The sequence below is a fragment of the Oncorhynchus nerka genome, linkage group LG18 (assembly GCF_034236695.1).
Source record: "Oncorhynchus nerka isolate Pitt River linkage group LG18, Oner_Uvic_2.0, whole genome shotgun sequence".
NCBI classification, from domain to species: Eukaryota; Metazoa; Chordata; class Actinopteri; order Salmoniformes; family Salmonidae; genus Oncorhynchus; species Oncorhynchus nerka.
Genome location: NC_088413.1, coordinates 23,502,095 through 23,517,092, shown reverse-complemented (window position 1 = coordinate 23,517,092; position 14,998 = coordinate 23,502,095). Strand labels below are relative to the sequence as shown.

At 45.5% G+C, this 14,998-nt stretch overlaps 1 protein-coding gene across 1 annotated transcript in view; it reads left to right on the top strand.

Moving 5' to 3' along the window:
* Window positions 1-1,975: 1,975 nt before the first annotated feature.
* Window positions 1,976-14,998, top strand: part of dkk2 (dickkopf WNT signaling pathway inhibitor 2) — a 22,601-nt gene continuing 9,578 nt past the window's right edge. Inside the window, exon 1 of the mRNA XM_065003790.1 lies at window positions 1,976-2,612. Coding sequence (XP_064859862.1) covers window positions 2,412-2,612 — 201 coding nt within the window. The 5' untranslated portion in view covers window positions 1,976-2,411. The remainder of the gene's footprint in view (window positions 2,613-14,998) is intronic.

Here is a 14,998-nt window from a genome sequence, read left to right as displayed (position 1 = left end):
TTGGATGTTTGAGTGTGATCTGCCTTGAATTCAAACCACAAAAATAACATCATAAAATCTACACTGCAGGGATAGTGTTTCTTCAAAGTGCAAAAGTCTACGTTCTGGTTGGTTCCCCTTCCTGTTCTCTATTAAAAGCTGATGGTATTGACGCCGCTTGTCAAACAATGTCTGTTTCTTTTTCAACTTCCCTGAGTATAAAGAGAGTAGTGAATAGTGCTGTAACCATCACACCATTCAAGGGCCTCAATGCCACTGTTATGATAGGCGTGTACAAAAATGCATTTGTTCATTCAATCAAACTAGAGTACAGGCCCATCACAGGAAGTATTCACTATTGTAACACATCATAGAAGCACAATACATCCGTCCCACTTCCCTGATTGGCTGCTTGCCCAAACAAAAGAGGTTGGCACACTGGTTTGAGGCGTGTGACGGATCACTTTTAAGGTCAGAAGTGTGTGTGTGTGTGTGTGTGTGTGTGTGTGTGTGTGTGTGTGTGTGTGTGTGTGTGTGTGTGTGTGTGTGTGTGTGTGTGTGTGTGTGTGTGTGTGTGTGTGTGTGTGTGTGTGTGTGTGTGTGTGTGTGTGTGTGTGTGTGTGTGTGTGTGTGTGTGTGTGCGCGCGCGCGTACTAGAGCTTTGCACATACCATAGAGTCATAGAGACTTTGTGGGTGCAGCATGCTGGTTTCGGGTAACTGGCTCTTCATCGTTTATGTTGATAAGGCAGCTGTAGTTCTTGATTAACATGCACTGTGGTTTCTGCTGGTGAATCATATGTTCCATTAATTATCTTTAGAGACAGAAAAACATCCAGGTCACTGATAGATATATGAGTGTCTGGTTGATGACATTTGACTGATTTCTACAGATTCCCTTATCAGGAATGAATAGGAATATTTTGTTTCTGGGCCCGTATTCACAAAGCATCTCAGAGTAGGAGTGCTGATCTAGGATCAAGTCTCCCCTGTCAATATAATCCTATTAATTGTCATCCAAAATGCAAAACTGATGCTAGATCAGCACAATGATTCTTCATTCTACAGATCTCACAAATCTCGATAGCATAAATCTAGATCAGTTTGTATTCCCGATGGCCTTCACCTAAAGTAAGTATACATGTATTACTCAATGTGCCTTTGCACTCCAAAATCATATAGGCACCTTACCTTACCACTTCAAGAAGGTATTATACTGTTGTGATGTTATGGAACCGTCATGAACATAACTTATTCTGATGCAGGGACCATAAACCCAGATATCTAACAAAGGAGTCTCTATATGTTAGGTATATCACTAACCATATCACTGAGAACATTCCTCGCATCATGAGGGAAGCCTTTCCCATCGGCCAAAACAATGCTTATCTGATTGTCTTATACAAGCTATTTTTGTGAATACCGATTTAAATTGGTGGTGTCAATGAGTCCTAGCCACATCACCCCATATAATTAAGGTGGGAAAGATAAGTTAATATGCCAACATGAACCTCATGAACCATGTCATAGAAGGATGGATTTATTATTCCAACCAGATCCACATACCATAGATTAAAATTCCAATCAAATACCTCATTACAAGTACATAAGCACGTTTTGACTATTGGCTTATTGAAAATAAATGTGTTTTGTTGTGTTTTTATTTATTTTTAAATAGTAATTAGATACTTGTCCATTTCATGAAGGTGTGGTGGAGGTTATAGACCAAGAAACATGGTGACAAACGATGTGAAGTTTTATTCATCCCTCTCTTTCATTTCCTTTGCCCCCAACTGTCTCGTTATAAAAAAGGTCAGCACACACAGTTAAAATATACAGTGTATAATTTTATAGGTTTTTCACCAACAGGGCTTCTGGTGCAGGCGTCTGGGACCAGTCTGGGACGGGGGCTCGAGACGGCAATGCGCAGCGCGCACGTACAGATCAGTTTCAGTCTTTGTCAGTTCTGAATGGGGGCGGAGGAAGTAAACCCATTAGAATCCTATAAAAAGAAAGTATCCGAGATCATAAAATATCAGGCTGCCGCACTAAGCATTCACTTACTGCCAGAGAGACAGACTGGAAGTCGCTTGTCAAGTTTCACCCTGACCTTGTGAGCGTCAGCAATTTTTTATTCATTGAAGCTCATCATTTTGATTCGATTTTTAGATTGAGCTATTGGTGTTGTTATAAAAGTGGCATTTCTGTCGATGGCAATAACCCGTTTCCTTTTCTGATTCGTTGAAAAGAGAACACTTACCGTTATTGACTTTATTCGCAAGCGGTCAATTTAACACATGGACACAGTGTAACAGAGCGCGCGTTTCTGTGATACCTTTATGCGTAATTGGCTAGGCCCGGGTCGCCCGCTTTATCCTATTCGAATCCGTTTTTATTTTTTGGGCAACATTTCTAAACAATTGTTTCCCAAGGATGCTCGTCCTGACTCGGAATAGATTCTGGTGTGTTTTCGTGCTGCTTGTCGCGGCCTTGAGGATGGGAGAGTCGCAGAAAGCAGAGCGCTCCAAGCCAAACTCCATCAAAGCGGCTCTGTTGGGAGAGCCCACGCCGGCCACGAACCGTTCAGCCACCCTCCAACCCGGGATCACCAAGAAAGGCAACATCCTTGCGCAGGTAATCTCATCGTTCTCTTTTGATTTACACACACATTACTATAGTTATGATTTGATTGTAACAACTTTTGGCGAGGACATTGGTAATAATTTACTGTTTTCATGTTTTGAATAATCGTATTGGTATAAGTATTTTAGATGTCTCCGTTTTGCATTTAAATGGAACAACTGTTCCAATACATGCGTTGTTGCTTAACGCAAGCCCCCAAACATTGCGCGTGGTGCCCAACTGAAGCCCCCAAACATTGCGCGTGGTGCCCAACTGAAGCCCCCAAACATTGCGTGTGGTGCCCAACTGCCCATGGAAGTTTTTTGACGAGAACTAAAATAGCGGTATCAGCCCCAATACCATTAAAACTTCTCTCATGTGTGAATCGTTATTGGAAATTGCAGGGATTGGACCCCTCATAAACCTTAATTGCATCTCAGACCTTGACGCCACTGTCGGGTCCAACATGCTTCCAAGGCAAATCATTAACATGATCAGTAGAAATGTGAGAGAAAGTAAGTTAACACCGGGGATTATTTTCTGTCTGGTTCTTAATGTCATTAAACCGCTCCAGACGCTTTCTGGAATTATTAGACGGAACTGTGGGCTGAGAGTGAAGGATACTCTTACCAACCACTTAATACGCACTCCAAGTGTTATCAGTTCCTGCTGTTTCAACACAGTGTGGAATTAGCCTGGCTGTCTGTATAAGCAGCCAGGCTAAAGTAAAAGCCTCGGGGTAAAGAGCTACACAGTGGTGGAAAAAGTAACCAATTGTCATACTTGACTAAAAGTCAGGATACCTTAATAGAAAATGACTAAAGTAAAAGTGAATGTCACCCAGTAAAATAGTACTTGAGCAAAAGTCTAAAAGTATTTCAATTGAAATATAATTAAGTATCAAAAGTAAATATAATTGCAAAAATATACTTAAGTAAAAGTATAATTTCAAATTCATTATATTAAGCAAACCAGACCGTGCCACTTAAATGTTTTTAAAGTATGGATAACAAGGGGCACATCCCAATACCCCAACATCCCAATACCCCAACATAATTTACAAACGAAGCATATGTGTTTAGTGAGTTCGCCAGACCAGCAGCAATAGGGATGACCAGGGATGTTCTCTCGAGGCGGCAGGATAGCCTAGTGGTTCGAGCGTTGGACTAGTAACCCAAAGGTTTCAAGTTCAAATCCCCGAGCTGACAAGGTACAAATCTGTCGTTTTGCCCCTGAACAGGCAGTTAACCCACTGTTCCTAGGCCGTCATTGAAAATAAGAATTTGTTCTTAACTGACTTGCCTAGTTTAATAAAAGGTCCTGTCCTGCTAAGCATTCAAAATGTAACGACTACTTTTTGGTGTCAGAGAAAAAGTATGGAGTACATTCTTTAGGAATGTAGTGAAGTAAAAGTTGTCAAAAATATAAATAGTAAAGTACAGATATCCCCAAAAATACTTAAATAGTACTTTAAAGTATTTTTCTTAAGTACTTTATACCACTGGAGCTACGCTATAGTTTGGTTCATGTGTGAATTATAAAAAAGCATTCTACCTAATTAGTTCTCCAATTGTTTTATTGAAACTGGATATCAGGTGCCATACAGTATGTTTAGGTATATAATGTGTTCATACTGTATGTGTAGGTATATAATGTGTTCATACTGTATGTTTAGGTATATAATGTGTTCATACTGTATGTTTAGGTATATAATGTGTTCATACTGTATGTGTAGGTATATAATGTGTTCATACAGTATGTTTAGGTATATAATGTGTTCATACTGTATGTTTAGGTATATAATGTGTTCATACTGTATGTGTAGGTATATAATGTGTTCATACTGTATGTGTAGGTATATAATGTGTTCATACTGTATGTGTAGGTATATAATGTGTTCATACTGTATGTTTAGGTATATAATGTGTTCATACAGTATGTTTAGGTATATAATGTGTTCATACTGTATGTTTAGGTATATAATGTGTTCATACTGTATGTGTAGGTATATAATGTGTTCATACTGTATGTGTAGGTATATAATGTGTTCATACTGTATGTGTAGGTATATAATGTGTTCATACTGTATGTGTAGGTATATAATGTGTTCATACTGTATGTTTAGGTATATAATGTGTTCATACTGTATGTGTAGGTATATAATGTGTTCATACTGTATGTTTAGGTATATAATGTGTTCATACTGTATGTTTAGGTATATAATGTGTTCATACTGTATGTGTAGGTATATAATGTGTTCATACTGTATGTTTAGGTATATAATGTGTTCATACTGTATGTTTAGGTATATAATGTGTTCATACAGTATGTTTAGGTATATAATGTGTTCATACTGTATGTTTAGGTATATAATGTGTTCATACTGTATGTGTAGGTATATAATGTGTTCATACTGTATGTGTAGGTATATAATGTGTTCATACTGTATGTGTAGGTATATAATGTGTTCATACTGTATGTGTAGGTATATAATGTGTTCATACTGTATGTTTAGGTATATAATGTGTTCATACTGTATGTTTAGGTATATAATGTGTTCATACTGTATGTGTAGGTATATAATGTGTTCATACTGTATGTTTAGGTATATAATGTGTTCATACTGTATGTTTAGGTATATAATGTGTTCATACTGTATGTTTAGGTATATAATGTGTTCATACTGTATGTGTAGGTATATAATGTGTTCATACTGTATGTTTAGGTATATAATGTGTTCATACTGTATGTGTAGGTATATAATGTGTTCATACTGTATGGGTAGGTATATAATGTGTTCATACTGTATGTGTAGGTATATAATGTGTTCATACTGTATGTGTAGGTATATAATGTGTTCATACTGTATGTGTAGGTATATAATGTCCCTCCCTCCCTCCCTCCCTCCCTCCCTCCCTCCCTCTCCCCTCCCTCCCTCCCTCCCTCCCTCCCTCCCTCCCCCTCCCTCCCTCCCTCCCTCCCTCTGTACCCAACCTGCTGTCTCGACCTCTGAATGCTCGGGTATGAAAAGCCAACTGACATTTACTCCTGAGGTGCTGACCTGTTGCACCCTCTACAACCACTGTGATTATTATTTGACCCTGCTGGTCATCTTTGAACGTTAGAAAATCTTGAAGAACAATCTGGCCTTATTGGCCATGTACTCTTATAATCTCCACTTGGCACAGCCAGAAGAGGTGTGGTTCCTCTCTAGGTTTCTTCCTAGGTTCTGGCATTTCTAGGGAGTTTTTCTTAAAGTAAATTAATATGAAAGTTGATAAAATTAGTTTAGATCTTTTTCTTTTCTTTTTTTCCCTTTGTTATCAAATGTAAAAGGCAACACTGTTTATGTGATTTCTGGCATCTTCTTGAACAGTAGATGGCGCCACATTTCTGTTTTCCCCTGCTATACATTTAAGCCAGCGTTTCACATTAAAAAAATTTAAATAATTGATTCTCAGTTGATTCTCTTTGTCTTTTACAATCAAAGTGTTTATACCAGTGTAACTACTGGTTGGCTACAGTTTAGCTTTGGCTTGGACTAGTGTCTGCTGTAGGCTTATATAGGTCTCCAGAATGCCACTTGTAATGATACCAGTGGATGAAGTGGATATGCCTGTCTGTAGCGTGTGTGTGAGTGTGTGTGTGTGTATGGGGGGAGAGGGGGGGCACGGTAGTGTGGGAGCTACTGCTGAGAGCACTGTTCTGAGATCCTACCACTCAGACAGTGAGGATTAAAGGGAATAGCTTCAGTCTCTTCTGCGTAGTGGGAACCGTTCCAGCCACCAGAGCTGTGCCAGACCTCTGTTTAAATGTCTGCTTACAACTTTGCCATTGCAATAAACTGGAGTGGTTTGGATAGAATGGACCACTGGGGATGAGTGTGTGTATGTGTGGAGACCACCACCGTTCTGTTATAAGAGTGAAATGCCACGGCACATTTAGATGGCTAATGGTTTCAATGGGAGGTGGTGTGTCTCCCCGTCTCTCCTGTCTGCTAGAATGGTTTCCAGCCTTGTACCGTTACAGCCAGCACTCAACAACAGCCAGACATGAATCACGGGCCACAGGCAAAATCTATTGACCTGCTGTGTGGCATCTGAAGTGGTTGTTTATGATGTAAATCAAAGATAACGAACCTTGAAGTCTTCACAAGCTTTTAATTGGCAACGTGTGGCATCGATTTGTGATGGCTTATAGGAGCTTTGTTATAGTGTGGATGATACTGAGCAGTCGACCATGCAAATAGTGGGTCGTGGTGATTGCTTAGATTGCGACTGAAGGTCCTCACTAGCTTTTTATGTTAGATTATATACTCATAATGAACAATTTACTCTATAGAGAATGGCCTGACTCTGAAATGAACCTGCCTTGATTTTTTGATTTGCACCAACCGGTGATCCGGTGATCAGGTTGCCTGCTGGTCAGAGACATGGGGTGGGCCAGAGACATGGGGTGGGTCAGAGACATGGGGTGGGTCAGAGACATGGGGTGGGTCAGAGACATGGGGTGGGTCAGAGACATGGGATGGGTCAGAGACATGAGGTGGGTCAGAGACATGAGGTGGGTCAGAGACATGGGGTGGGTCAGAGACATGGGGTGGGTCAGAGACATGGGGTGGGTCAGAGACATGCGGTGGGTCAGAGACATGGGGTGGGTCAGAGACATGGGGTGGGTCAGAGACATGGGGTGGGTCAGAGACATGGGGTGGGTCAGAGACATGGGGTGGGTCAGAGACATGCGGTGGGTCAGAGACATGGGGTGGGTCAGAGACATGGGGTGGGTCAGAGACATGGGGTGGGTCAGAGACATGGGATGGGTCAGAGACATGGGGTGGGTTAGAGACATGGGCTGGGTCAGAGACATGGGGTGGGTCAGAGACATGGGGTGGGCCAGAAAAATGGGGTGGGTCAGAGACATGGGGTGGGTCAGAGACATGGGGTGGGTCAGAGACATGGGATGGGTCAGAGACATGGGGTGGGTCAGAGACATGCGGTGGGTCAGAGACATGGGGTGGGTCAGAGACATGGGGTGGGTCAGAGACATGAGGTGGGTCAGAGACATGCGGTGGGTTAGAGACATGGGCTGGGTCAGAGACATGGGGTGGGCCAGAGACATGGGGTGGGCCAGAAAAATGGGGTGGGTCAGAGACATGGGGTGGGTCAGAGACATGGGGCGGGTCAGAGACATGGGGCGGGTCAGAGACATGGGGCGGGTCAGAGACATGGGGCGGGTTAGAGACATGGGCTGGGTCAGAGACATGAGGTGGGTCAGAGACATGGGGTGGGTCAGAGACATGGGATGGGTCAGAGACATGAGGTGGGTCAGAGACATGGGGTGGGTCAGAGACATGGGATGGGTCAGAGACATGGGCTGGGTCAGAGACATGGGGTGGGTCAGAGACATGGGATGGGTCAGAGACATGGGGTGGGTCAGAGACATGGGATGGGTCAGAGACATGGGGTGGGTCAGAGACATGGGGTGGGTCAGAGACATGGGGAGGGTCAGAGACATGCGGTGGGTCAGAGACATGGGGTGGGTCAGAGACATGGGGTGGGTCAGAGACATGGGATGGGTCAGAGACATGGGGTGGGTTAGAGACATGGGCTGGGTCAGAGACATGGGGTGGGTCAGAGACATGGGGTGGGCCAGAAAAATGGGGTGGGTCAGAGACATGGGGTGGGTCAGAGACATGGGGTGGGTCAGAGACATGGGGTGGGTCAGAGACATGGGATGGGTCAGAGATATGGGGTGGGTCAGAGACATGGGGTGGGTCAGAGACATGCGGTGGGTCAGAGACATGGGGTGGGTCAGAGACATGGGGTGGGTCAGAGACATGGGGTGGGTCAGAGACATGCGGTGGGTCAGAGACATGGGCTGGGTCAGAGACATGGGGTGGGTCAGAGACATGGGGTGGGCCAGAAAAATGGGGTGGGTCAGAGACATGGGGTGGGTCAGAGACATGAGGTGGGTTAGAGACATGGGCTGGATCAGAGACATGGGGTGGGTTAGAGACATGCGGTGGGTTAGAGACATGGGGTGGGTCAGAGACATGGGGTGGGTCAGAGACATGCGGTGGGTCAGAGACATGGGGAGGGTCAGAGACATGGGGTGGATCAGAGACATGAGGTGGGTTAGAGACATGGGCTGGGTCAGAGACATGGGGTGGGTCAGAGACATGAGGTGGGTTAGAGACATGGGCTGGGTCAGAGACATGGGGAGGGTCAGAGACATGGGGTGGATCAGAGACATGGGGTGGGTTAGAGACATGGGGAGGGTCAGAGACATGGGGTGGATCAGAGACATGGGGTGGGTCAGAGACATGGGGTGGATCAGAGACATGGGGTGGGTCAGAGACATGGGGCGGGTCAGAGACATGCGGTGGGTCAGAGACATGGGGTGGGTCAGAGACATGGGGTGGATCAGCGACATGAGGTGGGTTAGAGACATGGGGTGGGTCAGAGACATGAGGTGGGTTAGAGACATGGGCTGGGTCAGAGACATGGGGTGGGTCAGAGACATGAGGTGGGTTAGAGACATGGGCTGGGTCAGAGACATGGGGAGGGTCAGAGACATGGGGTGGATCAGAGACATGGGGTGGGTCAGAGACATGGGATGGGTCAGAGACATGGGGTGGGTCAGAGACATGGGGTGGGTTAGAGACATGGGGAGGGTCAGAGACACGGGGTGGATCAGAGACATGAGGTGGGTCAGAGACATGCGGTGGGTCAGAGACATGGGGTGGGTTAGAGACATGGGCTGGGTCAGAGACATGCGGTGGGTCAGAGACATGGGGTGGGTCAGAGACATGGGGTGGGTCAGAGACATGAGGTGGGTCAGAGACATGGGGTGGGTCAGAGACATGAGGTGGGTCAGAGACATGGGGTGGATCAGAGACATGAGGTGGGTTAGAGACATGGGCTGGGTCAGAGACATGCGGTGGGTCAGAGACATGAGGTGGGTTAGAGACATGGGCTGGGTCAGAGATATGAGGTGGGTTAGAGACATGGGCTGGGTCAGAGACATGGGGTGGGTCAGAGACATGAGGTGGGTCAGAGACATGAGGTGGGTCAGAGACATGAGGTGGGTTAGAGCTGCGTGGGGGGCATCAGTGGAAAGCGGTGGTGTGAAACCTCAAATATTATAACCAATCTCTTCTGGCTGAACCTTGTCTTTCTCTACCCTGTAGATTAATGAAGACGTTGGCGTAATGTTGAGGTTGCTATAATTCGTGATGAAGCGTTGGCAGAACATTACACCTTCCTCCATAGAGGCAGTGGATCAGGACATGAGTGATCGTCCGCTTAGAACACTTCTAAACTTCACAGTTTGAGAGACTATCGCCATAATTCACCATCACATCCATTTAGTCCCTTTCCCACATTCCTCCCTCAGATTCCTCCAACAGCAGACCTCCTCAAAAGAAGGGTGTTCATTTTTATAGAGCATCATTCAGGCTGTTGAAATGTATTCCTTCTGGTCCTCCAATCCTCCGACATGAAAGGATATGAGAAAGATTGCAACATAAACTCTCAATAAATCACCCCCACTGGCTCACTTTCAAAAGTCACAAATTAGAGACGGGGAGTCGGGGAGGGGAGCACGGCGGCCACCCAGAGAAGCCTGCAGGAAACCGGGGTGTAATTTGGTGTTTAAATTGTCAGATTAGTAAAGTTGGGCTCTATCCAACATGTCAAAGCTATTGGTGGATCTATATAGGAAGTACCATGACAGACTCATTTGTTTTTGCTTCCCTCGGCTGTTGACAAAGTTGTGCACTGACTTTGCCGCTCTCCGCTCTAGCTGACTATACATGTCACATGAATCACTTTGCGCTCCAACCTCAATGTCAGGTTGTGACTGTCCCAAGTGATTCAATAATTACAATTAAGACAAGCTGCATGAGTGTGTGGCTCCACCCCCTTTCCCCCCTCACATTGACTTGACTTGAGTGAAACCAAACCGAAGTAACACAAAGTAAAAGGCCCTCTTGACTGGGAGATGTTCAGACCCGATGCTCCTGGGTGGCCCCTGGTTCCCAGTAAGTTAGAGAACCAGTACAGATGGATGGTATGGGCAGGGAACGTTCACCACCCTAACCTCTGAACCCACAAGGGGAAGTGGAGGCATGCGTACAGTAACAGTGGTTGGCTGTTCCTACCAGTGCCTGGACATCCATACAGTTTTAAGTAGTCTTAAAACTGTGTTTAATTCAACACAGAGATTATTTTAACAAGCCAGGACCGAATCGCTTAGGCTCCTCCAGTAAAAGTTGAGCGCTAGGTCCCCTCTCTCCCCCCCCTCTCGCCCCGCCAGCACCCCTCCCTACCCCCTCCAGGGTTAAGTAACTGTTTAGTGATCTTAACGATCTGAGAGGGGAAACAAAGCAGGCCGAGGTGTGAGTGCTTGTTAGCGCTAGGTAGCCGCCGTCAAGGCTCCGTCTCCTCTGTCTCAGGGGTCCAGCGGGTCTCCTGGCTGTCTCTCACCCCTCCAGTCAGGGGGGCCCAGTGGGTCTCCTGGCTGTCTCTCACCCCTCCAGTCAGCAGGCCCTGGGGGGCGAGTGTGGGCCCCAGATGGGCCATAATGGGTATCAGGGGCCCTAGCAGGCCAACAGAGTATCCTGAGGGGAATTCATTTCACGTACCTCTGTACTTAGACCTGTTAATGAGAGTCAGGAGACACAGAGCCCTTCTCTATCCACAGGCTAACACCTCACTGAGCTACACCCAGCTCTGAATGGGGTTTCCGGCTCAGTTATGTGCCCTTCTTTTGATCGCTGGTGTAGGGCCAATATGGTTCTGAGTGTATTTAAAGAGTTAGGGCATTGAGGTTTCTGCATTATGATAAGTTTCCATGACACTTTAACATTCTACGCTGAGTGTACAAAACATTAAGAACACCTGCTCTTTTCATGACCAGTGGAATCCAGGTGGAAGCTTTGATCCCTTATTAAATCTACTTCAACCAGTGTAGACGAAGGGGAGGAGACAGGTTCATGAAGGATTGTTTTTCATTGAGACAATTGAGACATGGAATGTGAATGTGTGCCGTTAATGGGAAGATAAAAAATTGAAGTGCCTTTGAACGGGGTATGGTACAGTAGTAGGTGCCAGGCGCGCCAGTTTCAGTCAAAAACAGTGACGCAGCTGGGTTTTTAATGTAGAACAGTTTCCCAGTGTGCGTCAAGAATGGTCCACCACCCAAAGGACATCCAGCCAACTTGACACAACTTTGGGAAGCATTGGAGTCAACATGGGCCAGCATCCCTATGGAACAGCTTTTCCACACCTTGTAGAGTCCAGGCCCTGACGAATTGAGGCTGCTCTGAGGGCAGAAGGTGTTCCTAATGTTTTGTATAGTCAGTGTACGGCAGCCATGTTATCTCTCCATTAACATTACATGGGGAATATTTAAACACATTGATGTAACTGAATGTCTGGAATTAGAACAATATAGAAAATGTTCCAAGTTGACCCAACTCTCTAAATTCAGCACATGGCTCTGGTGTAGCCTATAGGGAGACTCTGTCACCAGAGTCACAGACCGATACAATCCAGGATTTAACCCATCAAAGACCTGTGTTCTCAGTGACGAAAGAGCCAAAGTTGTATTGTTAAGGTTCTTACGATGCGTATGTGTTTTATGCTGTCCCTTTGTTATCTGATACTGTGAGACCGTCTCTCCTTAGAGGGCAGAGGACGTTTGTTTACTTGGTGACATAGTTTATTAGACTCAGTGAGGCTCAGTGCTGCTGACCATGATTACCAATCACACTTTCAGGTTTCCATGCTTGATTATCCAAGGTCAAGTTCAATTGCCCTCCAAGTTCTCGTAACTGTGTGTGTGTGTGTGTGTGTGTATTACTGTTATAATGCCATTCTTCTAATCTTCTTAAGTGAATAGTGAGCAGAGCTCGCCTTTCTAACCAGACTTTTGATGTTTGAACGGTTTGAATATACATTTAGACAGTTGGCTAAGTGACAGAATCTTGTGTCACAGTTGCCCTGAAGTACAGTAGCTGCCTCATCTGCCGTGACTAGACTTGAGGTAAATAACACTCCACTAACGTTGTGTTGTGGTCTTATGAACATGTGTTGCACTCCTATCATATTATGATATCAGTCCTTAGGAATGACTGATGCTGGGTAAATACAGGCAAATACAGAGTAAAGGACAGGTTCAAAGACTCATGTATCCTGGAGTAAAACTGGTGTATGCTGGAGATTACTCCCTCCCTCCCTCCCTCCCTCCCTCCCTCCCTCCCTCCCTCCCTCCCTCCCTCCCTTTACCTTCAAAGCCCAGGCCACTTATAACACCACGAGAGCAGCACGAGACAGGACTGGGGAGCCAGGGGCCTTCCCTCATCGCTCCGCGTCTGTCTCCCTCTTTATGGTCTAGCCTGCATGAGAGGTACACAGCCCACTTCCTCTAACAGGGATAGCCTCTTGCTTTCATGTGATATGGTGCGTCTAGGGGAAATAGGGGATCGGGAGTGGCGGCGGCAGCAAAAGAAGTGGCCAATAAAGTGAGCTAGTGGAGTCGTGATCAAATGAGATGCATCCAAACGAAACCGCCGCCTCCCCTCAGAGGACCGTGGCGTCAATGAGGTGTTTTGAAACATGGCAAGATAAAGTGAGATTATCGGTCATTGGATTTCAAAGGGCTCCTGTGAAATGATGGAGGCTTGATGGAAGAGGTGAGGGAGGAAGGGGAGGATGGTGAGGGGAGGGAGGGAAGGGAGGAGGCCCTTCATACAGTAGAGTACAGTACAGCTCCACTGTAGTCAATCCTAGATTGCTTAGCCAGGAACCACCTGCTAAAAATCTGAGAGACTGTATAGGGTACTGTAGGGCCAAGATATTTCTCTTCACATTTCAAGATTAGAGGCTGTTTGTCAACATCAGAACATAGCTACACACTTTCCTGTGGTGTTGATCTCATTGGTCAATGCTTCAGAGCATTATGGGGTTAAACAAGTCTTATGTCTTCTTCTCTTAGGGCTAGTTAACTGTTCGTGGGCAGCAGAGTGGCCAACGACCGGATGCATCCAGTTTTCAGGGATACAACCTAGCTTCCTTTTCCGCTGAAGACGGATGTGTGAACTTCGCTCAGGCGTTTTCTTTTATGCCTGCTACATTAGGTTATGGGAAGCCACAGGCCTAAACTGATACCACTGAACTTGAGAACATGAACATGATCTGAAACTCTTGGCTATGGTGATGTCATTGTGGACATAGGCTAGCATGTAAAATACCCTGTTAGCTCTACATTACATTCGCCTCGCTTCACTGCAGGAGAAATTGGGCACAAGCCCAGTTCAGAAACATGAAGCTAAGGTCAACCTTTTATGTTTGGAAGGACTTGTTTTTCCAAGACTTATCAAGACATTTCCTATTATTATTATTATTATTGCTTAATGGTTTCACTTCCAAAAACGTATTATTGTTTAATGGTTATTAATCCTAATTAATACCTTCTTGGAAATGTCTTTATAAGTCTTGGAAAAGCAAGTCCTTCCAAACATAAAAGGTTGACCTGAGCTTCAATAACAACGGTGGCACCATTTAGGATCTCACCGTGCTGCAACTTATTCTTTTTCTGCTTGCTCTTATTTTCATTGTATTACTGGACGTACGTTTATTAGTTCCTACATGTGTTTTCAATGTGACAAACTCGACATTGCTCACACAAGGTCCAAATACCTCTAAGCCTGTTCAGTTTATTTAAGCACATGGATATTAAATAACATCTGATCTGAAGATATTGAGATATTCGGTTTTTGAGAGCTCGCTCCAACATGTGGTGTACATTTTGATCTAGCAACAAGGCCTGTTATGGTGACGTGACCCTTCTGAATCCTAATCCACGTTCATTATTGTGACTGTTATGATTCTATGTTCTAGTATTCACATGTTTATTATTCAGTGCTTTGCAATGGTGGTCAGTTCTGATGCAGATCTGTCAGTTCAGCACCAGCCCGACGTAGAGCAGCCCAAACAAGTTGCTCTTACGTCAATCGAACATTGGACGGAGAAAACCTAAATAGGCTGTTTGTGGCAATGTCTGTTCTCATTGTTGTGCATTTTTGGGGTTGGTATTGTGTAGCTCGTACAAAGTGGACAATAATGCATGTTGACGGGTGCCTGGTGCCTGGTGACTGGTGCCTGGTGACTGGTGCCTGGTGCCTGGTGGCATGTTGCCTGGTGCCTGGTGCCTGGTGCCTGGTGCCTGGTGGCTGGTGGCATGTTGCCTGGTGACTGGTGGCATGTTGCCTGGTGCCTGGTGACTGGTGCCTGGTGACTGGTGCCTGGTGGCATGTTGCCTGGTGCCTGGTGACTGGTGCCTGGTGCCTGGTGGCATGTTGCCTGGTGCCTGGTGGCATGTTGCCTGGTGCCTGG